This window comes from Trichoplusia ni, chromosome 2 (assembly GCF_003590095.1).
Source record: "Trichoplusia ni isolate ovarian cell line Hi5 chromosome 2, tn1, whole genome shotgun sequence".
In the NCBI taxonomy this organism is placed as follows: Eukaryota; Metazoa; Arthropoda; class Insecta; order Lepidoptera; family Noctuidae; genus Trichoplusia; species Trichoplusia ni.
This window is the reverse complement of record NC_039479.1, coordinates 9391530-9417944: the sequence shown is the minus strand read 5'-3', so window position 1 is coordinate 9417944 and position 26415 is coordinate 9391530. Positions and strand designations below refer to the sequence as shown.

The 26415-nt window shown below is 37.6% G+C and overlaps 2 protein-coding genes across 4 annotated transcripts; one reads left to right on the top strand and one right to left on the bottom strand.

Annotated features, from left to right (window-relative positions):
- Positions 1-315: 315 nt before the first annotated feature.
- On the top strand, positions 316-7949 carry LOC113506677 (exocyst complex component 7-like). The gene is made up of 16 exons (XM_026889511.1): positions 316-553; positions 849-1014; positions 1224-1351; positions 1525-1599; positions 1678-1795; positions 2137-2348; positions 2471-2535; positions 2624-2724; positions 3008-3201; positions 4817-5120; positions 5636-5731; positions 5985-6091; positions 6373-6479; positions 6598-6691; positions 7296-7490; positions 7819-7949. Exons 1-16 carry the CDS (start codon positions 506-508, stop codon positions 7858-7860), a joined length of 2052 nt encoding a protein of 683 aa, XP_026745312.1. The 5' UTR covers positions 316-505; the 3' UTR covers positions 7861-7949.
- On the bottom strand, positions 7908-21057 carry LOC113506657. 3 transcript variants are annotated; one of them, XM_026889494.1, is made up of 16 exons: positions 20759-21057; positions 20134-20299; positions 19709-19888; positions 19184-19432; positions 18923-19046; positions 18669-18839; positions 17662-17776; positions 17061-17185; positions 16366-16545; positions 16093-16199; positions 15509-15644; positions 14943-15109; positions 14194-14342; positions 12049-12154; positions 10372-10410; positions 7908-8005 (listed from the first exon to the last, which is right to left on the bottom strand). In XM_026889494.1, the coding sequence occupies exons 1-16, from the start codon at positions 20785-20787 to the stop codon at positions 7970-7972; spliced, it is 2079 nt and encodes a 692-aa protein (XP_026745295.1). In that variant the 5' UTR covers positions 20788-21057; the 3' UTR covers positions 7908-7969. The 3 variants fall into 3 exon arrangements, with proteins under 3 accessions (XP_026745295.1, XP_026745303.1, XP_026745289.1); XM_026889502.1 differs by lacking the exon at positions 10372-10410 and having other exon boundaries at positions 20759-21056; XM_026889488.1 differs by lacking the exon at positions 7908-8005 and having other exon boundaries at positions 8232-10410.
- Between the last annotated feature and the right edge of the window lie 5358 nt (positions 21058-26415).

Genomic DNA, 26415 nt, shown 5'->3' with positions numbered 1-26415 from the left:
TGAGCATTTTTCAACAAACACTTAAATGTTATCAATGTTTAAAAATGCAAAAAGTCGATTTAACTCTAGTATTCTGTAATATTGTATTGAAAACAAAAATATACAACTGACTATATAATTTTTTTTGGAACCAAATGACTCCAATTTCACTTTCAAAGAATCATCAATATCGGTTATCCAGTCCAAAGTTCTGAAGTAACAAACCCAAAAAATACAACATACAAACGATTTAAGAACCTCCTTCCCTTTTAAGTCGGTTGAAAATAACAGAATGTACTCTGTGATCTAAACTGACTGTCAGCTGAGGAGACAAGTCTTGTCACTAACTTCATTAGTGTCACTTATATAGTATGATTTCTGAGATGACAAATGCCGTAGGCGAAAGTCGAAAATTTAATCAAAAATTCCAAGATTAATTGATATAATCACGAAAATCTAAGCAGACGATTTATGTAGAGGGCTGCTGGCTCTTTAAGACTGTGTAGCATCCAGAATTTTTGCCAACATGTATGCGGTAGAGAAGAAATTTGAAATAGAGATGAAGTTACGAAAGGTATTTTCTGTTTACGTATTTTTAAAGTGTTACTTGTTAGTGATCTACGTTTTATACAGTGTTAGGATAAACACATGATTGTTTAGGACAAGCTCATAACTTTGGGCAGTAAGCCAAAACAGAGATAACAATTTTACCTTCATTGGGGGCGTGTCAAATATTTTGTTTACATCACTAATTACTACGTAAAATAAATGTTTTATCAAAATTTATATCTTAATCTTGCACTAGTTGTTTTTTTTGTAATATTCAGTATCAAAATTTATTAAAAACTCCCAATTATTGTTATTTGCAGGAGATGACAAACATCCAGGAGTTGAAGGCAGCAGCAAATCGGAGTTCATCTCTTGCTGGTGATGTTTGTAACGTGCTGGGGGCGTGCGAGCAGCGCCTGCAGCAGCTTGAGACAGCTGTGCTGCCTCTGTATGGAGATACAGCCAGGCTGCAGCATATACATCAAAGTATGTCAATAAATAACTTATAATATGTACCTACAAGCCTTGATTAAATCTATTGGAAAATCTGTGATATAAGCTATGCACCAAAATTTATAAAAATTGGTCCTGTTCTTTATGGAGAATCATACTACACTTTAATAACCTTCTGTTGTCTTATTTAACATACACTTTAGCTTGAAAACTGTGTGCTGAACTTCAAGTATTTATTTCAGATATGGAGCGCACAGTCCGTTCCTTAGACCATGTGATAAACTACTACATGGTGAGCCGGGAGCTAGCTGACCTCATACAGGCCGGACCTCACACAGCCACCACTGAGTCTCTCAATGTTTATCTTGAAGTAAGTTCATATTGCTTTATCAATGTTATACTGATGTCAATGCTATCAGTTAGCACAATATTGGAACAAAACAAAATAATTTTCTCTGATCTAATAATATAACAGACATCTGGCAAGTCTGGCAAGTCTGCAAAATGTCTGGAGGGGGTTTTTTACTTTTGCTATTGTTACAGGCACTGGATAAATTAGCAGATGCACAAGGATATTTCAACAAGAATAATCCACAGAGTGTTGAATTAGAAAACATTGTAAGTATATTTATGTAACTGTATTTGTGACTTATAAGTATAAAGAAATTAAATTAAAAAATACATTTTGTTAAATAGAACCAGCTGTATAATACTGGAGTTTCGAAGTTAGAGAATGCTTTTGAAGAGTTGTTGAGCCGTAACACTCGCCCGCTGTCACCCACTACACTCATGGACATGATAGCTTTAGAAGAAGGTATGATTTTCTTGTGGTTAATTGTTGTTTAAATAATTTTTTTAAATCAATTGATGCAGAGAAGAAAGTTCAAAAATAACAAAAAAATAATACATAGAACAAAGCAGCTCAACTTCAGCATCATGCTAAAGCTACTACCTGTGAATAATTTTCTTGGACCTTTTCGCACTTAATCTTTATTCAACCATTCTGGATATTGGTTGTTGTTGTTGATGTGTGACAAACTTAGCAAAGCTACTGTTGCTGTCAGTTTTTTATTTTGTGTTTAAATAATGCCAATGATGTGACAGGTTCACATCATTGGCCGCATTCCGAGAGAATAATAATGATGTATGTTGTAGATTCGAGTGTGGACAGTGTGAGCGTGTCGGGCAGCGGCAGCACGTCGGTGTCGGCGCTGGAGAGCATGCGCGCGGCGGCGGCGTGGCTGAGCGCGGCCGGCGTGCCGCCCGCCAGCCAGCTGCTGGCCATCCGCGCGCCCGCCGCGCGCGCCTCGCTCGTGGCCTTCAAGGACTACCTGCGCTCGCGCTCCATGGCCGCCTCGCCACTCATGGTGAGCGGGGATCACACTAATACTTAAGTTCAAAATAATAACTTAAAAATTAAATTTACAATAAAGTGTGCCTGCAGGAAAAAAAATTTTTTTCCTGTTTAATAGTATTATTTATATTTCAGAGAGCCAAAAATTTACTTCATCGGTCGGATAGCACGCAGAGGAGAACAAGTAAACTACAGAAAGTGTGAGTATTTATTGCAATCCAGCAAACTTACTAATGAGATTTTTTGCAAATTATTATGGAATAAATGTTGTCGATTTTATTTACCTAGTATCGAGAAACGTGCAAACAAGATTATGATGAAGGCCTCTCAGACATTAGAACAGTCCACTGGGCTTGCTATTGGCCCAAGGAAGTCTATATCTGAAGCATGTGAGTACATACTTAATACCTACCCTCTGTCACCCGCGTTCTTCCTATTGATAGTTACGAGCAGAAGTTGACTATTTAACTAGAATAATTAAAACGTTTTAATAAAAAAAAGTGTAAAAACTATTAACTGCCTGGTTTTGGGATATAGCCAGGAATATCATGTGGCCTGGCTTAATAAGCTAATAATAATAAGCTTTTTTCTAGGCAAAGAAGTCGTGTAAAAATACTAATTGAGCTAGAATAGTAAAATTTCAGAAGATCTAAAATAATATTTGTGTGGTAGACTCCGAGGAGAGCAGCAGCGAGGCCCTGGACGAGTGGGAGGCGGAGCTGGCGGGCAACGTGGCGGCCGCCGTGTGTCGCCTGGCGCGCCACGAGCAGCGCCACCTGCTGGGGCTGGTGCCGCTGCCGCGGCTGCCGCCGCTGCTGGCCGCCGTGCTCAAGGACTGCTTCGCCATACTCGCGGCCGACGTCGAGGTACGCCATCTACTGCCTTCAGTTTTAAAAGGACTATGGGATATTTGGTATCATAGTAGTCTACCAAGGGATATCGTGTTGCCCAGGTAACTGGGTTGAGGAGGTCAGATAGGCAGTCGCTCCTTGTAAAACACTGGTACTTAGCTTAGCTCCAACAATTGGAAGAGGCTAGGTCGATGATGATGATATTTGGTATTTTGAGAGAGTTCAAAATTGTTTCTCGTTTATGAAAAGGTGATGATTTCGCTTGAGCTCTTTGGTGAAGCGATAGAAATTTTTTTTAAGACTTGAAAAAAATACTGTTATGACCAGAGGCCCAAATTATAATAATACTGAATTGTTGCATTAAGGACGGGGCATGAAATTATCTGCGTTTTCAAAAAAGATAGAAAAAAAGAATTATGTCCATTTGCCATAGAAGTTATATTTCGTCTGCTGATCAGATTTTTAATAAGACATAAAAAATATTCTTTTGGCGAGATTGCCGCGAATGGCGGGTTTAGATGATGATCTTTTGTATTTTTTCTTTTGATAAGGAAACTAAATCCAAATTGTAGTGGCTGTTATGCTCTCATTGCCCATACTGGTTACTGGTAATGGGCTCCTTTTTCCGCACGTAGGCTCCAAGTCGGCAAATTGTGCGTCAGGTGGCTTTGTGAGGCTGTCAGTCCAGCCATCCCAACTCCCTACAGAAGCGCAGAAGTCTCCTGGGACGTTCGCATGCTTCTATGACGGAGCTCGGTGTACCGAAGATCCCTGTACCGAAGATTCCGCGACCCTCGTGCACTCCAGGAGCACGTCAGCCGCTGATTCTTCATACTGCAGACAGCCCCTACATAGTGGACTATCTGTAACATTGATGGTGAATAGGTGTTTGTTAAGTGAAATGCCGGTCAGCGAGCCCACCACTGTTCGTAAGCCGATGCGCTTTAGCCCAATGATGGGGACCGCCTCCCTTGACTGTCTGCAGCCGCTCTTGTTAGCCCAGTGTTCGTTGTGGTTGTTTGTGGTCTGTCGCCAAAGATGCCGCGTGTCCCATCCTCTATCCCAGCATCGTTTCCTAGGGATCTGCTGTGGTCCTTATACATTGTAGGGTCACAGCGTTGCCCAATCGGTCGAGAGCTTGGTGGCACTCTTGTATCAGCGACGATGTAATATTGAAGGCCTTAAGAACCGCCATGGTATCGGAGAGAATCCTGATGGCTTGGTCCTCGACCCCTCTCCTTTCTATAGCTCTATCCGCCTGGGTAATAGCTACGCACTCGCGGGTGCAGATAACTCGATCTTTAAAAGGTCGCACTTCCTGGGCAGCTGTTGGTTTTTTTCAAAGCACAGCATGCTAGTCTCTGGTAGCTTTGTAGTTTGTCAATGGCGGTACTTAGTTTGGTTCTGGGCCACCACTGCCACTCCTAATGTGATGATTGGTCTGATGAGGGCTGTATGTATATAATCATAGCGCACCTCGTTGGTTTCTCTTCAGTTTCTGCGAACACTTTATTTACCGTTTCTTCCCCACTAAAGGGTAGCCACTTTTGGAACACCTTTTACTTAACCGAAATTCGTTAACTCGGCGTGTGTCGCCTGCTCTGTACGTGTCCCCCGCGTGTGTCGGCAGCGCGCGTGCGTGCGGTCGCGGCGCGGCGCGGCGCGCTGCGGCTGGGGCGCGGGCGGCTGGGCGGTGCTGGCGCGCCTGCAGCGCCTGGCGCCGGAGCTGGAGCGCGCGCTGGCGCCCGCGTCGCCCGCGCCCTTCGCCGCGGTGCTGCAGCACTGCCAGCACAGCTGCGTGCGCTCGCTGGACGAGTGGCTGGAGGCCGTGCGCGGCGACAGCGCGGCGGGGCCCGTGGACGGCACCGTGCACCAGCTGGCCGCCGCCGCGCTCGCGCACGTGCACGCGCTCGCCGCGCACATGCACACCATCGGTGAGACCACACACACTACTCTTTAAACAAATGATTATGCACAAACTCAAAGTTTTCCTGATAGAGCTGAAACAGGCGCTTAAAAACGTTTTAATAATTACTAACTGCGTAACGACTGCATGGATAGCCGATTTGTTAATGTTATTTCGCCAAACCCACAGTACGCGTCGCGGGTTCGATCCCCGCGTAGGACAAGTATTTGTGTAATTCACGAATGCTTGTTCTGAGACTGGATGTCGTTGTGCACGTGTATTCCCAAAAATAACAAAAATAATATTTAATTTGTTCCCAATCGTCCCCATCCCAATTCAAGAGGGGACGAATGGGAATATGCGCGTATTCCCGTTCGTCCCCTCGATTCCGTCCCCCGATGGGGACGAACGGGAATTTACAAAAATAATATTTAATTTGTTCCCAATCGTCCCCATCCTAATTCAAAAGGGGACGAATGGGAATATGTTCTTCGATTAGTACCATTCGTCCCACTAAAAAGATTTTTCATTTATTTTAAACAGGCCCAGCATTGGCTACAGAACCATCTTATGCTCGCGCAGCTAGTCAGCTGCTCGGAGTACAAGACAGGAACGCCGCCATGCTGGCTATTTACATGAGTAAGTAGATATTTATGATCTAAAACGCTAAGTTGCAAGTCGATAATATGTAGCTTGTGGTTTTTGTGACTGCCATATAGAAGGTATGAATGAATTTATTACGTAAGTTTGACACTCGGATAAGTGAATAACACTTGTGCGACAGGACTGTACTACGGTTTCAGATAGAAAAAATAATACTCGTTAATGTGACAAACAAGCTGACATCAAGTCGTAAAGTTTTTTCAATTGTTTGTTTTTTTTTTTACTTCAGGAAAAGTACTGGCTCAGCTCAACTTCGCGCTTAGAAACAAAAGCGAGCAATACCCGGACGCTTTGAAAGCAATATTTTTGTTGAACAACACTCATTATTTGCTACAAGTAAGGAACCAGTCATTTTACGATATCTAGCCAAGGTGTTTCGAATAAGATTTTGTATTATAACCTGTTTGCTATATATTTCGTGACATTTTGAAGGTAATTTATTAATATATCAACTGAAAAAGGTGAAAACCTTCTCTAAAATCACGCAGTAACTGGTGACCGAAAAAATATTATTCTCTGTTTAATGTTGGAATTTTGTATTTATAAGATTCAAGTCTTTTTTCGTCAATAATGGACCATTCCCTGTATATTTACTTACACATGTTTTCTTACCTCAGGGTCTGCAGCGCAGCGGCCTCCTAGACATCCTCATGTTGGCAGAACCGGAGTGCGAAACAAATTACCGCGACATGATACAGGAACATAAGAACGCATACCTACAGAGGTTTGACTCTAAAATTGTCAATTTATTTTGAGTCTTACGCACTTTGATCTAAGGTTGAAAATTGATTTTTGAATTTTTTGTTGCCTTTGTCAGGTACTCATTTTTATTATATTTGCAGTTGGAACAAATTACTGGCACATACAGTGTTAGACGAGCCGCTGCCAGCAAAATTACGCGACAAAGACAGGCAAATACTCAAGGATAAGTTTGCCGTAAGTATTGTTTGAGGCACTCAGTTTCTATAAGAAATTTAAAGTAACTTGAAGAAACAAAATATCTCGTTCCAGCCATTCGGGCCCAAATAGCCCCAAGTTGTGTAAACAGCTACTTGGTTGACTTTTACTTATTGCAGTTTGTTCAATCTGACTATTTGCAGTCTTATATTACCGATTATTTATGTATAAGCTGGTTTTACAGCTGTCTGAAAGACTTTTCACCTCTTACGACACCGATCGTGCAGGATTAGTCGGAATAGTTGACACGATCAACAGATTCTACCTGGGCTTTAGCATGATGTCGTAGTGCATCACGTGTGCCTTTGAACGTGTGTACCTAATCTATACTAATATTATAAAGAGAAAAGATTTGTTTTTGTTTGACACCAGTGGTCCGATTTGAAAAATTATTTCACTGTTGAGAAGCTACACTATCCCCGCTGAACGTAGGCTATAATTCATTTCAAAATATTAGGGTTCCGTAAGAAAATTACGATATTGTAACCCAAGGTGTCATAACCTATATCTTCTAATCACGCGGACGAAGTCGCGGGCAACTGCTAGTCATCCATAAAGTCGTATGTATGTCCCCGTGCGACAGTCGTTCAACCGCGAGTGGGAGGAGTGCTCGCGGCTGCAGCGCGGCTACGCGGTGCCGGACGCGGAGCTGCGCGAGGCGCTGAAGCGCGACAACAAGCAGGCGCTGCTGCCGCGCTACAGCGCCTTCTACGACGCCTACGCCGCGCTGCCCTTCTCCAAGAACCCCGACAAGTACGTCAAGTACACGCCGCTGCAGGTACGTACACTTTACTACAAGTATTTTTATTTAATCCTGAGATTTTACTACCCACTTATCGTAATGCTGCGTATGGTATATTCAGGAACTAGTATTGTAATGGTAAAATAACATAATTATATAACTGCTTGAGTTTCAAATATGTAATTGCTTATGGCACTCTTTTTATCCTGTGATTAAAAAAAACTGATGACATATAAGTCAAGATCACAATTGATTTCCAAAATGCTTAAAACATACAGGTCATTACGACTGGACTGAAGTAGGTTGCTCTGTTGAGTTGCCTTGATACCATTTAATTTTACGACAATAATATTTCCTTATACAGATCGCAACACAACTTGATGGCTACTTCGACGAAGCTGCTTAATGATGTAAAGGTATCAACTAGAATAGGAATAAATTGCAAAGACACTATTTATTTAATCACCGATTTATATATTAAAGGATTGAAAAACATTTGTTTTTATTTAATTCGTTCACCGTTTCTTCCTGCCCGATTTCCTGACCGGCCACTGAAACAAAAATATCTTCGTAACATTCAATGTCGCCATGATCTGTGATAAACTTTGGCTTGCTTTACCATGTGTTGTTATGCTGTGTTCATATCAATTGCCAGTCGTATAGTTTCATAGGATTTGATAAGCCACCCCTGGGGCACAGGCCTCTTATAACCATCCATGTCGTGTGCGTTTATTGATTTAAGCACACATTTTATGTATTACTTAATTCTTTTTCTCCTTTTCAACTCCCCCATTTTAGGAGCTTGAATAATTCTACTTAATTCACTATGTTACAGTGCTAAACATTATTCAAATAATATATTGCTAAATAAATCATGAGTTTGCTCAGCAGCAAAATGTTAACGCAAGCAACCAAGTCAAAGTTTATCGTTAATTTATCGTTACCTAACACAAGAAATGGAGGAATCTTAACATATTCATTTGATTCCGATATTAGGTATGGGGCATTACAATGGCGGATTTTGAGGGTATTCAAGTATCTACCTAAAAATATAGGTACCGCATAAGCTGGATAAAAATAAAAAACCTACAGAAACGTTGACAGCCCCACACAGACATAAGTAAAATCATAATATAGAACACTCGTATTCATATAACTCCCCGTTCAAACATGGTCTTCATTTAACTGGTCCGATTAATCAGATACGTGTTATTTTGTCGATATACGATATACGTATATAAGTAAAGGTAAAGATATTAAAAGGAACCTATAAATCGGACCCTTAATTAGAGACTATATTTGAGAGGGCTGTAAGACTTAACACAAGATAAGGTCTAAACACTTTTACTTTTAAATAAAAAGTGACTGCCTCCAAAATTTCATGCAGACTAGACTACAGTTTGTCTTCTTTTTAAACGTCAATCAGCCTCAATAAAAAACAGTTTCAGTCAAAAAGTTTCATCGTACTATATAATTTTTTGTCGCCATGCACTAAAGCGGAATAAAACACTGACAATATTTTGTGTATTAAAAAATCATCTACACTTGATACTCTTATAGGTAATTTTACCGTCGTTATTGTGGTATTTAGATTAAACGTTAAAGATGGTTTGAGAACGTAGAGTAATTTTATAGTAGTTTTAAAAGGTCATTTTTCTCTAGTACGTGCTGATAACTATTGCACGTGGCCGTTAGATTTACCATTTCGGTTAGAAGTAAAAGATATTATAATGATATCAGAAGAATTATATTTCAACATGTCAATTTTGAGAGCACATACTTATGAAGCGAAGCCAGCGCAATAACATTCTTTATGAAGCAATTTACTACACAAAAACACCTTTTTTCATTCTTTTAAACCTGATAAAATCAGGTTAATGTATTGCAAAAACAAAGTTGTAGAAAAAAAATCGTTGAAATGAAAATTAAGTATTTGAAGGAGTGAATTTGATATAATATTACTCCTTCTGACAAGAGGACTGAATCTCAGTGTGACCAAAGAATTAAGAAACTAAATGAAAATAATTAGCCACAACACAGACGTCATGCAAGCGCTGTTTGGTATAAATCCGCCACTGGAAGTCCGGGAAGCTTAGCATCTGCTGTATTTATTTAAAAAAGTTATTTTTCATTAAGTTTTATGATCGTGATGATAAAAATAATCATAGATAAATGAAGTCCCGGTAAAATGAATCGAAACCTAAATAGGTACTGTATTTCAAACGGATAGTACATAAAAACTGTCACTTAGATACCTGTTTCTGTGTCTTATTTGCTTTGGTACTTCAGTTCTGGCATAACGAAGAAAATAATAAAAAATGAAAATGAATTAATGAATGAATGTGGATTGTGGACATATAAATGAGTAAAAAAAATAGTCATCATTATACTGGTCATGGCCAAAAAATATACTTGAAAATTCGTTCTGCCAGAATTTGACTGTTTAAATCGTATTATTTTTTATTCGGTTTTACAAGACAGCAGCACATCCTCGTTATTCCCAATATCTTCTCCGTCGGGCCTGCGTGACCCGGCAATCGATACAAATTCATCAGAGATTAGTTCGATAGTTCTACTCGGGTAAATTAAAAGGCAAAATAATAAACATAACGTATAATTCAAGCAAGCAGGTAAAAAGGTATTTAATTTTGAAAATATGGTCTAGCACATAAATAGAAAACAAAACCAAATTTGGACAAGAGGCAGTAACCAAAACTATATACGTTTTTAACACAATATATATAAAAGCGTAAAATAGACTAAATGCAGCTGCTTTACAACAAAAAACAAACATCTGGGTAAAATGTTGGCAACACAGAACCCAGTGGAACTATCCCCTCTAATCTCTGAGGCAAGCCATACTTTACGTCGGGCATTCGTTAAATTCGTTGGACAAGTCACCAGTAGGTGATGGTACCTTTCGAGTGGTCCCGCTTTCCGGCTGCTCCGCTTGCAACTAACAACAAGCAGATTTCAATATAAACAAACAGACATCCGTGTACTTTCCGTTGTACGTTTCGTACCTTGTGAACTGAGACGTGAGCGTTTAGAATGTGCCGATGATTATTGAATAAATTAACTAGGTTGTTACTGCAGCTTCGCCTATTTAAATTGATGAAACTTATATTTTATACTAGCTGTTGCCCGCGACTTCGTCCTCGTGGGTAGAAGATATAAGTTATGATTTATACCTGCCCTGTTTTTTTTTCACATTTTCCATTGTATCTTCGCTCCTATTAATCGCAGTGTGATGGTTTATTGCCTAAAGCCTTCCTCGATGAATGGTCTATTCAACACAAAATATTTTTTCAATTTGGACCGGTAGTTCCTGAGATTAGCGCGTTCAAACAAACAAACTCTTCAGCTTTATATATTAGTATAGAGTATAGAAGTATAGATATAATATAGATTTTCCTTGAGATGGTACCTTTTGTTTTAATGTTGAATTGTTCATTATTGAAAACTCTATAACAGAGCATTTTGAAGTTACAGGTAAAATTAGCTCTGAATTAGGGAGTATGTCGCGCAGTGAATATATCTAGCAATGAGAATGAAATGTGTGCCGCTTAACACATAGACAGACATCTCCCCTCTCCTCTTACCACCAATAGCATCTTTGATTTTATCATATAATAATGTTATCTGATATGGGTGGTATAAAAGTTTAAAATTCCCGGAATCTGAGGTAATTACAAAGGTCAACAATTTTTGTCTTCATATGGTCTGGGGTTAATGACGCTTATGTGAATTATATCATTTTTATAAATAGGCGAAGTCGCTGTAACACCTAGTTATGTTATCACAAAACATAATTTAGTATTTACACAGGGTCACAGTTTCGCTCCTAGTCATCGTACCGTCTTTAGCGAACTGCGGGCGTTGAACACCATTACCTCACCCTAAGGGGATCATCGGCGCGACGGTATAAGGCACATTTTAAACACTAACTCAGTTTTAAAACTTCTGAATTGTTCCTGAAAAAATACTTGAGAAATTCAAGCCGAGTTGAGGCCGGTTTAAATATTAGTCACTTCGAAAATAAATATTTTGCTATATTTTTTATGATCATTTTTGAGAGAACTAACCAAACAAACATACATACATACTTTGCCCAAATAGTTAAGTAATGAAACACTCAATGTTGCCATATTAGGCTCTTAGTTTTGTACTCAAAATAACAGATATCAGTATTTTGGGCATTTTTCGTATTGGTTCTTTCTTATCCACAAAATATTTTGACTGCCTAATCTAAAACTTTTATTCTATATTCTGTGGAACAATGTCGGCTTAATCTGATTTATGCGACGACTATTGATTTTACGTAGGTCTTAAAATATCTATACAATTATATTAAATTCGTCCGGAATCGAAACCGGGATTTCGCGAAATCGCAACTTCAATGTAGTATACCGAACACTGTCACTTTGAGTACACACTACAAACATAATAGGGTAACAATGAATGTGTTGTTAAATTAATTTGCGTAACTTTACCAATACCCTTGCCAATAAAAAATCAACTTAAAGTAATGGACATAAGGTATGTTTTTAGGTGAACTTATATTTATGATCTGTGTACATGATTTAGTTATTACCTTGATAGCTTGAGGGGGTGCTTTCTTCTTGGGCGCTGGTTTCTTTGTTTCCCTAACGAGTTGGTTGGGGTACGGTGTGAAGGCGCACGGAAGCAGCTTTCGGGATCTATATACAAGTCGATGTGAGTTTACATGTTATTTAAAGGTATTCGTATGTAGTTCAAATGTAATTGGTATGGTATGGATATAAAAAAAAAATACATAAAGTAATATTAGGTTTTAAGCAAATAGTAATATTAGGTTTTAAGAAAATATAAAACATTGATCTATTGTGTATTTTATATTTTATGATGTAACGGTTTATTCACGCGTATTTATCGGGGTAGCCCGACTAGCTTCGGACCCAACCGGAGTGCTTAATCATGAGCAGACGCGGTGGGATCGCGAGTCGAACTGACGTCAGCGGCCGCGCATCTCGCTGCGTAGCGCAACGCCCGCGCCGTGAGCGGCGGAGGGGTCGGGCTACCCCGATAAATACGCGTGAGCAGTGGCGTGCAGTCCATAGAGACAAAAAGACACTGCCTACCCTGAGAAATTCAGATATTATAGGTACATAATTATTACTATCCATAAATAAACAATATTCGTAAAACATGTATCAGCGCCATCTATCTATTACACGTTGTAACATAATCTATCAAGGGAGGATTATCAATATTTCAAAATTAGTACACTTTTTTGCCGAAGTGTGCCGCCGCTGGCACCGTTTTCCCGTTGGAAAGACACTTCAACTCGATGTCTCAGTGACGTAGGTACTTTAAGCATGTGTGCGTGTGACAGACTCGTAGTCATGACAATGTGTCTATGTCTATTTTCCTATACATATGTTGTTAGTGTGTGCGATAAAAGAGACACTGCCTTTGCACGACAAAGACAGCGGATGACATGAGCGGTTATGTTTTGACAGTGATTATCGTAAAGTGAGCCGCAATATTTTTCGATGCATTTTTGTTTTCATTTGTCATAATTCGTTTTCTGGGTCGTTGGTTTTTAAGTTATTTGATATAAGTCGATAAAAGAGTGAAAAATTGATTAATAATTGTGAACTTTCAAACGGCGTGTGCTCATAACACAAAAACTGCGATTTTAAAACTATTTTTCTGTGATAAAAACAAGTGTTTGAAATAGATAAAACTACGCAAGACATCTAATAAATTAAGAAAGGTGAGTCAATCGTTCAAAACAATACGTAGAAAACATAATGATTTAAATCTAACGAGTTGCTCGTAGATACAGAGAAATCGCTTGTTCTGTTTCCCTATCCATTTATTTTAAACTATACTTAGATTTACTTCACTTATCTAAACTTATTTACAAAAAAATACAGAAAAATATCTATTTTGTACCTTTGACACGATTTATTGGTAAGATTCCCGCTTGGTACCTACTTCAACGAAAAGGTTATTTTCGTGTTTACGCACGTGGTTACAATATTACGATAGGTATGATGTCAATAGAAAAACGTTTAAAGAAATGTATACGTTATTGACTACCTGCGATTCAATGATAAATGATCTGACGAAAAGATAGCCGTAAAAGTTTAATATTCAAATACGTTGGCTAGGTACACTAGGTAGGTAACTACAAAGTTTACCGCACAACATTTTAAATCCGGCTGGCCTTCTGTCCGTCTGTCTTTCGGCTGTAGGCATGAACGTTGATAGTTATTTAGAGAGTAAACAGTTTCATAGATCACCGAGAAATCGAGGTTAAGCATCATTTGTTATGGTCGTGAATTTGATGGGTAACCTTTTTTACATTTTGTACCAACAGTGAGAGTCGCGAATCAGAATCGCACTTGGCCGTTTCTTATTGCCTACCCTGACTAAAATCTCTGTGCACGCCACTGCGCGTGAGTAAACCGTTACATCATTTTATAATAAATCAACAGATAGTCAAAATTTGACTAGTGTTCACCAGCAGGGTTAAAAAAAAATTGTCAGCAAGCTCTGTGGATCGCATTAGGCATTGTCCGAAAGGGTTACCATGGTCTCGGTACACGAACGTCAGAGGAAGGCGTATGGTTGGGTTTTAGTCAGTACAAGTCAGATACTCCCTTTCTCTCAAGGATTGATATTTATGTACTTTGTAGCTATATGGGTAAACTAGGCCTAAGGTGAGATATCCATAGTGCCTGTTACTGACTTGTGGTACGGCAGCAGTTCAGGCGTGAGGTCGGGCGGCTTGCGCGCCAGCCTGTCCTCGTCGCGCGGCGGCGCCGCCCCGCACAGGGAGAGGGCCGCGCCGCGCGCGCCGCGCGGGGACAGCAGCAGCGCGTGCGGCCCGTGCGACACCTGGGGGGGGGGGGGGTTGAGCGTCGAATTTACAGATAGACCATTGGTTGCGGCGGCTAACTTATAAAATAACAATATTCTTTTGACCTACTCGGCTTAAACACAAGACGATGCTCCGCGACAAAACGTTTTTGTTTCACAACCATTGCTAAAAAGTCTGTTACGCAAAAGAATAAAAAGTCAATAATCAGTCAAATCATTTTTCTAACTTAATTCCAGCCATCTTTTTTTTACCCTAAAAAAACTGTCAATTGATTAATTTCTTAGACACCAATGCGACACAAGAGTTTTCATATGCGTAGCGCGAATAACAGATGCAAAACATCGTAAATTTTTCAAAAAAGTAACACTTATTCTCAAATATATTATGGCGTAAACGGGCCAAACAAAACAAAGAACCAGTGTGCTTAGTCTTGCCTGCCTACCAAGGACACGACCAAATCGAGAAACACTAAATGCGATGGATGCTAGCAGTCGTTTAAGGCGTGACGCAGTGAGCAACGCACCCAAACGAAACCTTTAAACCTGTGAAAATGAGGCCAGACGAAAGTGTAAACCCAATTTCTTATCTCATTTCCCTTAGTCCCGGTTCTGTCTCACCTCATGCTGCAGTACGTAGTGGCCGGGCACGAGCCCCTGCAGCTGCCCCAGCGCGGTGTACAGCGTGTTGTGTAGGGCGCCGCTCACGCCGGGGTGCTGGCCGCAGAACGTGTCCGCCGACATCGGCAGGAGCGAGGCCACCTCGCCGGTGGGGCCGTCCACGCGAGCTGGTGACGAATATGAACATATAGAATGCTATAGGATGTTTTATGGGTACATGTTGCAAATAAAAATGTATCTTGAGCATCAACACAAAAAAAGAGTTCTGAATAAACAACCAATCCATCAATGATTGATCTTATTTTATACTGTCCCTCCCAACAAGAACGCTATTTTACGGAATAAAAAAGACGATGAGCTTGATCAAAATAAACAACTTATTGACTTAAGTATAATACAAATAAATAAAAAAATAGGAATATGACACAAAAACAAAAATCAAAAAATCAAAAAGACTAAAAAAGTTGTGTTTTGGATGCACTTTACTGCGAACAGTAATGTTAAAACAAATTTAAAACTTTCTTTATCATATATGACTGAACAGTGGTACGATATAACATACATACCTAGCACTACCGATGCATTTTTCCTCAGCATGAGCGAGAGCGCCAAACTCCGAATGCTGTCAGTCGACTGCTTACTTGCCCCCAAATCTAGCTGGTAATCCACTATGGGTTCGATAAGCAACTCGCCTGTTTTACTCTGAGGAAACGATAGAAGACGACTAGAATTAAATAACGTCTTAGAACAAAAGTGCTAGAAAAAACTTAGTATTATATCCGTTTAATATGAAAAATCAGTCAAAGGTTCCGCACAATTAGGCTAAAATACAGAAATCGATTGGATGAGAAATTAATTTGTGAGTGGTATATGGCGATGTTAAAATAGCTCTCAAGTTTATTTGAGACCACCATCTCAAATGCTTGACCGTAACAAAGGTTGCTTAGGCGGAGCATAAGTAGTAGTTGGATTCCATCTTTAACCTGGGTATGACCAATGGTAATTAATAGAAACTGATCCACTTTTGGTATCTAGTAATCTAAAGTTAATTTTTTCAGACTATTCAGACTAAGGCTTTCGAACTAGGCAGTGTTTACTTTAAACAAAATCACTTGTTGCATTGCCCAGAAGATCGATTATGATGACTTACCCTTGCTTTATGTGGACAATGTATAATAATGTCGTAGTTTATCTCACTCTTGCTCCTAAACTGCCACCTCTTGAACGAACGACGTGGTGGATGCTCGTATATTGTGTCTGTAAACGGCAATAGTTTTAAAACAAGGGAAAAGGGTGAGATTTTGTACTTGGTGGTGGGTGGAACTTATTTTTTTAACCGTAAAGCGATTTTAAACTCAGATTTAAATAATGCAAAAATGTATTTCGTGGTCCATATCATCTTTCTTGGGTAAGAAACACTCACCTTTACAAGTGCAGTTGTAGAGTCCAATATCATGGACATCCTCACTGATCTTCCTGCTCACAGCCCTCGTGATGTACCCTACACTATCCTTCTCCAAGTTTGAATTATTAAGTTTATTATCTATTCGCTTACTCCAACTTGGTTGTACTGATTCTGTTTCTGTGTTGTCTGTATTGTCATCTGAAAAGTAAAGACGAGTAAGTATGTATCGGAATTACAAACTAAAATTAGGCAGGATCGTGTGAGTAAAACTACTACTACAAAATTAACAACATATAAAAAAATGTGGAAGAACCTATAGAACTGTAGAGCAAAATTATGTTCAGGATAAGGACTGACAAGTTGCCTGGAGTTTAAACTTTTGGTATGGAGCCTTAAGACTGAACTTCAATTAGGATAATTAGCTATGACTGGCGAGAAGTGAGAAAAGATCCGGTAAAGTGGCGCTCCCTCGTATCAGAGACCTATACACATTTTGGGTCACTGAGCCAACGGAGTAAGTGAGCGTTAAATCAACCATGAAAGTTAAGATTGTAGACTACGGCATTTAGTACCTAGATGATATGCTAATATATTTGTTTAAGTGAGTAATTTTTTTTGTCGATTTCCTTAACTATTTCGCTTTGCCCTACGTATCATACCGTTACCCTGAGCGCAGGCAGTAACAGTTATTTGGGACTAAACTAGTCACATACCGGTACATATAAACATGCTATCTTCGTCATCGCTGAGCATGTCAGCGTCCTCTGTAGTCTCAGCCTTGACTGGTGACGGTACTTCCTTCTTCTTGTCTTTCAGCAGTTTCTCTTTTTCTTTCATACTGTTGAAATGTATGTCAATGTTTATACTCTGTTCAATCAACACTTACCCTAGGTCCCGTTAACATTTAGCAACTAGTTTAATGATACATGTTACACCTTACAAACGTTAATTAGTAAGAAATGTTTAGAGTAAACAATTGACAATATTTTTTATTTTCGGATTGCCACGTTAAATTGTGTTATTTATACACCTTGACAGTCATTTTGGCTAGTTAACAGCTAAAAAGCTTGACAACCAGTTTTACGAAAGGGTATCACGTTGCCAAGAGCACTGGGCTGAGAAGGTCAGATGGGAAGTAGCTACTTTAAAAATTCCGGCAACACTGGAAGCCGACCTCAACATAGTTGGGAAAAGGTTAGGCACTCCTACAACTGTGTGAGTGAGATGCTATCGTCATTGCCAAGCCACCAAACTTGGTGATGCGGTCATTGCAGAGCCCTCATTCTCTTTGAAGCAATAACTAAAAGCACTTACGGTATGAGAGCCTGTTCCAGTAGATGTCTAAACGCCTTATATGTCCTCATTTGTGGGTCCTCCTTGTGAGCAGAAAACTCACTGTCTAACACCACGACGTTGACTTTGTCACCATCTATAGGATATAAAAGTGGTTAATGAAAATGTTACAAATAACTAAATTTGTAACTGAAAAGCACTGGTTAAAATCCACCTTAATCTAAATTACAAATACTATCCATCAGTAGGATAAAAATATATTAACTCAAGCTTGAATATAAAGGATACATACATAATTATACTAGTTGTTTCCTGCGACTTCGTGTCCACGCGGTAAGTAGGAGGGTAGGTTATAGAACAATTTGCGAGTATTAATTTCAATATAAGCTTTTGCTTTTGCTTTCAAGTTGGAGCTGCGCACAGTGTGCAAATTTGATATTTATTTATTTATTTATTGGATCGGATCGCCAACAGAGGCTACACAATTTCATGCATATTAACATTTTTGCGTACAATATTAGTGTGCGCCTCCAATTACAGGCGACCACATCATTCACTTATTGTCTAGGTAGGTACAACAAGTTTGATTAGGCAGAAATAATTAAAATACAATGAACAAAAATCATAATAAGAGAATCAAAATTAAAAGTAAAACAAAACATAATAATAAACTAATTCAAATTGTATGTATAGAATAAAATAAAATGAGAATAATTATAATGTGAGAAAAAAAAACAACAGAAAACAAAATATTATAAATTCGAAATTATTTCTTTTACGTCTTTTTTAAATTTTGGTAATTTGCCCGTGATATCCAAATCATTGTGCTTTGCTAGTGTGTTGTACAGCCTACAGAGCCTTGGCAAAACGGCGAAATGTCCGAGGTTTGTTTTAGATCCCGGCACATGGAAGAGGTTATAGTTACATTTCCGCGGCAAGCGAGATGGTGCGTTTATTTGCAGCTTGCCAAGCTTATAGTAAGTAGTTGCCAATATTATAGCATTAAGATAATTTCCATGGTTACTTACCAGGTCCAATGGTCTCGCAGACAGATACCGGTATAATCCAAGGTCTATTCTGTTGCATGAGACATTTAAGTGCATTCTCACTGGCTATGTATTGAGCTCCATTTGTTAATGCATACAGAGCTAACTCCCTGTGGATTTCTGATGTTGGGAGAACTGAAACCCCTTTTTCATCTGTACAGAAATAAATTACTATTATTACGATTCTGTTTAGTGAAATTAAGCTTTTTTAGTAGAAGAATAAAGTTCATAATTACTTGGCAAAACAAACTGGTAAGGATGTTTTTGACATGGCTCTGGAACTGCACATGGGCGAAGGATGCTGAATTGCTTGTTGATGTTCTCTGGTATTTTGGCGAAAGGTATGTCCGATAAAGGTACCTAGATGAAAAAAAAATGCTTTACGTAATAAAGTCAGTCTGAAAATACAACTCAATAAAACTTATGCTACAAACTTACATATTACACTTAACCAAATCTAAACACAATAATAAACAATACATTAAAAAAGAACTCACATTAATCAACTCTTGTTTCAACACCGCATCACAAGTTTTCCTCCTACTCTCTAATGGTATCTGTGCTGCAATATCATACTTCTTTGGTAAACTACTCATCCGTTGTATCTTCACCTTGAACTCTGCTTCATACACTGTTTCTACTGCAGGCTTGGGACGTAGAGCTCTAATACAATGGTCCATGTACCATAATGTCTTTGCCCATTCCATGTATTCTTTTTGCTCTTTCAGATATATTTCTTTTACAGCCTGTAATAGTTTTGGGATATTATTAACTGTTAGCTTGTTAAGAAAGTATGGGAGTGGTTGAATTTTTGACAAATCATATCTTAAATAAAAAAATGTGAATGTTTTTTGGTAAATAGAAGTCGAGAAACCAATTTGATTTATTGTAATTAAAGTTTTTTTAAAAGATTTTAATTGGGATTTAAAAAGCACATTTTTTTTTTTTTTAACATTTATTACACTTATTGCAATGTATATTATAATTAAATAATGTATAACAAACATAGTTTTAATAAGTACCTCATAAACTTTGTGGTCTTGCCTCTGGGGTTTATGTATCACTAAATCTGGTGCAATGTGAGGGTTCTCCTCGCTTAACACTTTCAATATTTGATAATGCTGCTGATTTGTGAGTGCTGATAGTTTGGGATACTGTGGCACAGGTCTTAAACAGGGCACATATACTTTTATCTTGTGGTTCTGTAAGGCAACATGTTTATTTAGTTACTCTGCTTTTCCAGATTTCCTTTCCTTTTTCAATTGGAAGATATAGCTAATTTTTGTTACCCCATATCGCACAAGAGAAATAAGGAGACATGAGACTGTAATTGCTGTTATAAGATACTGAAAGAATATTGCATATCATTCCTAACAAGCAATACCTTAAGGTAGCATAAAGCTAAGGTTAGAGGCAAGTTGAGGTTATTTTCAAGAAAAATACTAACTTTTCTTGTTCTGAACATCTCATCCCAGTTAATTTTAGCAGGCGTCTCATCTTCTGACTCACTAGATAAGAGGGGATCGTGGAATCTGTTCTTTATTATCTTCTCAGTGTTACAATTGTCCAAGTCCGATTCTTCAACAAAATGACTCTCAGGTATAGGTGCACACCTGAAGTGGAATATGGAGGTTATGACAAAGGTAGCAAAGTTTTGTCTGAATAGGTACAAAAAATTATAATGAATGATTTGTTCATGACATTTAATTAAGTACCAACAATAAGATGCTTGAATAATAAAGCTGACCAGACTGTTGTCTGCATTTTATTTTTTTGCTTATTATGGTCACTTTTCAGGGCAAAGGCCTAAATTCATACTTATGTCCGGTCTATGACTTCTGCTGTCCATTTATGTCTAAATTATTACACTACAAAACAGGTTTTTCATTGTTGACCTGAAGTATTGTTATTGTAAACAATATATAAAACCATTTGGTTAGTTATAATATATTCCAATTCAATGAAAACGATAATGTGTATTAATTATCACAATAGTTGATTAACTTTCACAGATGATTGAAATCTGCCGGTTTACATATTTCCCAAAAAGCCTGCCATATTAAAACACTCACCAATCGAATTGCCGAATATGTTCCATCATCTTGGGGTTGTAATTTAACGAATTTTATTCTTAAAGGTCTATACTAATATCACAACTGTACTTTTACAGATAAATCTTTATTTACATAAAATATAAACAAATAGAATTGCAGTCCGCATGTTATTGAGAGAAATCGAGCTCTGCTTCTATCCGGCGATCAATGACGATGACATGACAGCCGTGTTACTGTCAAAAAAGTCAACAACTTTCATGAATTCCATAGAGATATGACAACTTCAACATCATTCTGCCTATTGTCTCTGACTCTGACATAAAACCATATTACAACATTGCAACAAAACCATATTTTATAGCCTTATAATGCAAAAATAATAAAACTGGTATTTAAATTATAGCTATTCAACAATTACATTTAGATGCTGGCAGAACTTGTTAATTTTTATTTTCATTGCCTGCCTAATAGATGCCGCTGTAGGACTATTAATAAAACTGCAACTGCCTTTACTTACAGCCTTTACCGCTAGCTTAAACTTTCGATTTTCTTTTTTATAAATTCGTGCTCGTATAAAGCAGATAATTTAATAAAATTTAATATAAACATAATGCTGCTTTTGATATCTACATAGGTACATAATTGTTTAATTTGAGATTTTCTTTCGTAGACATACCTAACTGTAAACAAATTTTCAAAACTGCGAATAAATGTTAGCGCTAGAAACCAAAGTTAGCATTACTATCCACTATGATAATTGTGTTCAATATAGACAATTACCGTACAGAGGAAGTTAATGGACATACATATCGGGATCTGAACCATTTGTTCAGCACGAAACATTACTAAGTAAATAATTGACCGTGGACAGAAACGGAAGGTATCTAAGTCTGATCCCTTAATTAATTCCGATACACTGACATGATAATATCTATTTACTTACTTGCTTAATATATTTTAAGCTATTTCCTAGCCGATTGTGAATAGGAAGTAAGAGGTTTTTAGGAAAGGGGTTAACTGGCTTTGGTGGTACGTGGTAAGTACCCTCCAAAATATTATAAAATTAGAGATGTGACACCAAAGTTCAAACATTAACTTAAATTGTGGGTAAACTTTAATAAGTTGCCTCATTTTCAAGGTTACGGTGTCAACAAACAATTTGCAATATCGAAGCGTGAAACCTGCGTGAAACACTTTACGCATTATCGGTCGACTAAGCTTATCGTATTGGCTTTGTAACTATTAGTATTGTAGCAAGCTCGCAATTTCGGCAACTGTTTCGCACTTCACCTTTTACCTTCACCTTCGTTGCAGCGGGAAGTGTTGGAGCTAACAGTATTGGGTCGTTGCACCTCGCTGGCGGGGAAGCAAAACCGTCGCGTAGCGTAAAGCGCAGCCATTACCGCGCAGCCGCACTGTACGCAGCATGCGCGAGCACCGAGAATTGCGCGCCAAAACATAATATCGCGTTCGCAAACTTTGACGATTGTTTTTTTTTAATTTTTCATGAATGAGATAAACACTTATTTTCATAAAAAGACCTTGTTCGTAGTTTTGTTTTATTAGACAGTGTTGTGTTGTTGACTGGAGACGTTTTTAATTCAAAATGAAATATAAGGTAAGCCTTCATAATTATTTAAATAATTTAACTAATCAGAAAGTGTAATGAAAATTACATGACCAGAAATAAATTCTAACAAGAAATATTACCTATAATTAGTATCTAGATATATTAAGATGAATTAAAATTTAATTATTTTACGGGTATCAAAGAAAAAAATATTAATTAGTAATTACCAAAGTTTTTGTAAGATGCAAATGTTTGCTATGTATACCAAATGTTGACTTTAACAGTTGCCTACATTTGGAGAAAACTATTTATTGAAAAAAAGCGTGTTAAAAAGAATATAATTTCAAAATTTTCATGAAGTATTTTTTTTTGTGGGTATTTTCTTTAAAAAGAACCTTTATTTAATTTAAGACGCATAATTTAGGTTTCTGGATAGTTAGGTTGTTAAACACTGTAGTTGAGATATAAATAATAAATAAATAATAAATGCGGACAACATCACATATGTACATTGTTCTGAACCCAAAGTAAGTTGCTAGAGCACTTGTGTTATGGAATTCAGATACAACGAAGGTACCACAAACACCCAGACCCGAGACAATGTAGAAATAAGAATTTTTACATTGTCCCGACCGGGGATCGAACCCGGGACCTCAGAGCTAGCGACACCTTGAAACCGGTGCGTACGCCACTCGACCACGGAGGTCGTCAATATAAATGCAGAGCTGTAGATGTACCGACCTATTTCTGTACTTACCTACCTACATCTTAATTATTGGATTACTTAGGTACGATTTATGCGATAATTCAACTAAGAAGAAAATGTCTTGTTTCACACACAAAGCAATGAGATCAATTTTGTTTAGTTTGTAAACAACAGGATGACAGCACTTACCTAATCGAACGTTAGTAGATCCTAACCAGCATGTGTAGGTCTACAAATTTATCTAGTTGATTGAATATTTGGGGATAAATACGGGTCTTTGTAGACTGGTCAAAACAGTGTTAGATAATCATTTTAGCCAGGAACGTTTGCCAAGCGTCGTTTGTTGACTCTATTTGATAAAAGTGCCATAGGAGTGTTGTATTGAGAACGTTGGTAGAAATTATGAAATTTGCCTGTGTTTGGTTCACAATGAGATTAAAATGTAATCATAGTATACTTGTGGTAAGTCATCAACGTTTTCTATGCAGAGTATGCAGCTATGTAGAAAATATAATCTTTAAATACCCTGCTTTTAGATAAAAAAATCTATGCATTGAAAGCACTAACATTAATCACCAAACTTGCTAAATTGCAGATGTTATTTAGGAATACGCGCTTTTTCTCCATATTTTCCGACATTTAAATTGAAACAAAAAACTTGCAATTGTCCTCAAGAGGTGCTCATTTGAATTCGAACTTTCAACTCTGTGCATGGAACTCCCGCTAGGCCAGTATTTCTATTCAGGGACGTAAAACTGAAATTTTCACTGAAAAGTGAAACTAGGCCTACTTTTTTTAACGTTAAATTGACCGGAACAACACAAAAGATAATAATGGATAGGGATGGATCATTTGTGGTCTAAAACGAAAAAAACGACGCTGTAAAAATATTTCTTCATTAATCACACTATACGCATCATACAACAAAAAATATGCGTAAATCTCATTTATTAATTCACTTAAATTTCTTCAATCAATCAATAAATGCAATTGTGGACGACTATTGTCAATTGTTTATGTAACCTTTTGATTCTGTTCTATTCTTGAATGATGTAAGTGTTTAAACAATTAAACCTATGTTTCTCCCGTTTGTTTCGCTTATGTGGCTTCATCTGTTTTTGCAGTAATTTGATACATTATTAAGAAATAATTGATAGTAAATAGCCGGTTATACCACCTAGTAATTATGTCGTCTGCTCCACTATCTGATCACGAATAATTATAGTGATTTTCAAAAAGAATATGTTAAGATTTATAGGTAGCCATAATACCAGAAAAAACCCCAGTAATTTGCAATCATTCAGCGTTTTCATTGATTTGGTACTTAGGTACCTACATATCTGTTTATAAATGGAATCATGGCAACCCCGAAACTACAGTCATCTCAGAACGATGCAGATGCTGCGAATTACGAAAACAATTAGATTATTTATCTTAAGAATGCTTTTAGTATGTACCTACTGTCTGTGACTAATCCAACAGAGATTGAAAAGGGATGATAAACTATCGAATGCCAAGCAAGCAGAAGGCATATCAGCTTCCTCATTCATACCCCGAACTGGTATGAAAGTATTAAAAAAAAAACAATATAGTCTAACTTACTTTTTATTTCGTAGACACCAGAAAACCTTTTTTTTTTAAGTTTAAATGTCATTCCAATTTACAACGGAATTTCATGGTAACACTTAAAATATTTAAAGAATTACAATATTGCTGAACGTAATCAAGGTATACAAAATGATGTGTGGGAATAAAGTATTAATGCGAATGATACAATGTTGTTTTCATCACACAGTTGTAGTATTGTCCAAAAAATATATGTCGCAGTTTTGACTGTTTGGAAACCACCGTCCGGCGTTGTAGAAAAATTTATGGTGCGTTTATAAAATAAAACAAAGATTGTTTTCTTTTTTCTAAGGCTCAGTTTGAAATGTTTTATATAATGCCAATGACAATTCATGGGATTTCAAAATATTATTATCGTCATTAGTTTTGCAATTCCCTAAGACTGGTTCTTAGGCTAGAACAAAGGCTTTAACTGATCCGCGCAGTACCTACTCATTAAAGGAGTGGATCCAAGCCGTTAGGAATATTAATCAACAATTACTATGTTACCTAAGTGTATTCATTGGTAGGTATTGCAATTATCGGAAAGGAAAATTCTAATTGATTCTTCTTCATACTGGCTGGGTCATATGGCTTCAAATTAGTTTAAAGACTATACATAAAAAAACGACTACCTTTAAAGTAATTCAACGTTTCACATTTATTACGGAGTTTCGCAAACATTCATGGCACATGCACAAAGATACCCAGACTCAGGACAAGCATTCGTGGATTAAACGAATGCTTGTCCTATGCGGGGATCGAACCGCAGCGTAAACTGGGTTTGGCGTGGTGTTCTCAACCAGCTATCCATGCAGCCGTCCGTCGTATACATAGAAAAAGATAGTGCCAACATAGGACAGTCTAGGATGCGCCTCTAGTTACTACATATTATTATACTGAGACTACAGACGTAATAGATACTTGTCTTAAAGACCTACACGTAATACTTGATGACACGCTGACATAACAAGCATCGGTCTAGCTAGCAACTCCTCAGCTCTTATGGACGCCTAGTACTCATTAAGTTCTTGGCTTCCTATTCAAATTCTTAGAACTACCCAAAATTGATTATTCTAAAACTGTAACTAGGTCTCTAGATGCTTAATTAATTTTATCTTTAGGCTGATGTTATTATAGATTATATTTCAACATCCTGTGAAACTTGACTTGTTATTATATGTTTTATAATAATAATAATAAATCCTAAAGAGTTCCTCTAATAATTTCTGCTGCGTACTGATAGTTCACACACCACAATAAGAATTGCTTACCAAAACAAAACAAGCCGGTGTTTTGCGAAAGTAATGTTCTGGAGCGACCATTGTTTGTTGAGATTATTTATGATTAAAAATATTGTGATAATTACATTATAATAATGCATACAGGAAGGGAAAACAAATTGATGCAAGATCAACAATGTCAGCGATTAAAAATCGAATTTGGTTTCTGCCTACATGGCCGTTTTCTGAGATGCTAACATAAAATACTTATCTACAACTCTATTTCCCGTCATTTAACATGTTTACTTATTTAAGTCTTGATATAAATCGCCTTTTCCTCAGTTTGTAGAAAATCTAGCTATTATTCTTTGTATAAAACTTCGGAATGTAATCAATACCAAAAATACGATAATAACTCTTTAAAAAACACGAAAAACAGTAGACAACAAATCAGTACTCTACGCAATTGAAATTACCTGCTCTGTCTTGTCTCCTTGACTCGCAACAAAACAACATGCAGAATAGTCTCTATAAAACCCTTCGTTTGTTATATTTCGATAGTTTCACTAAC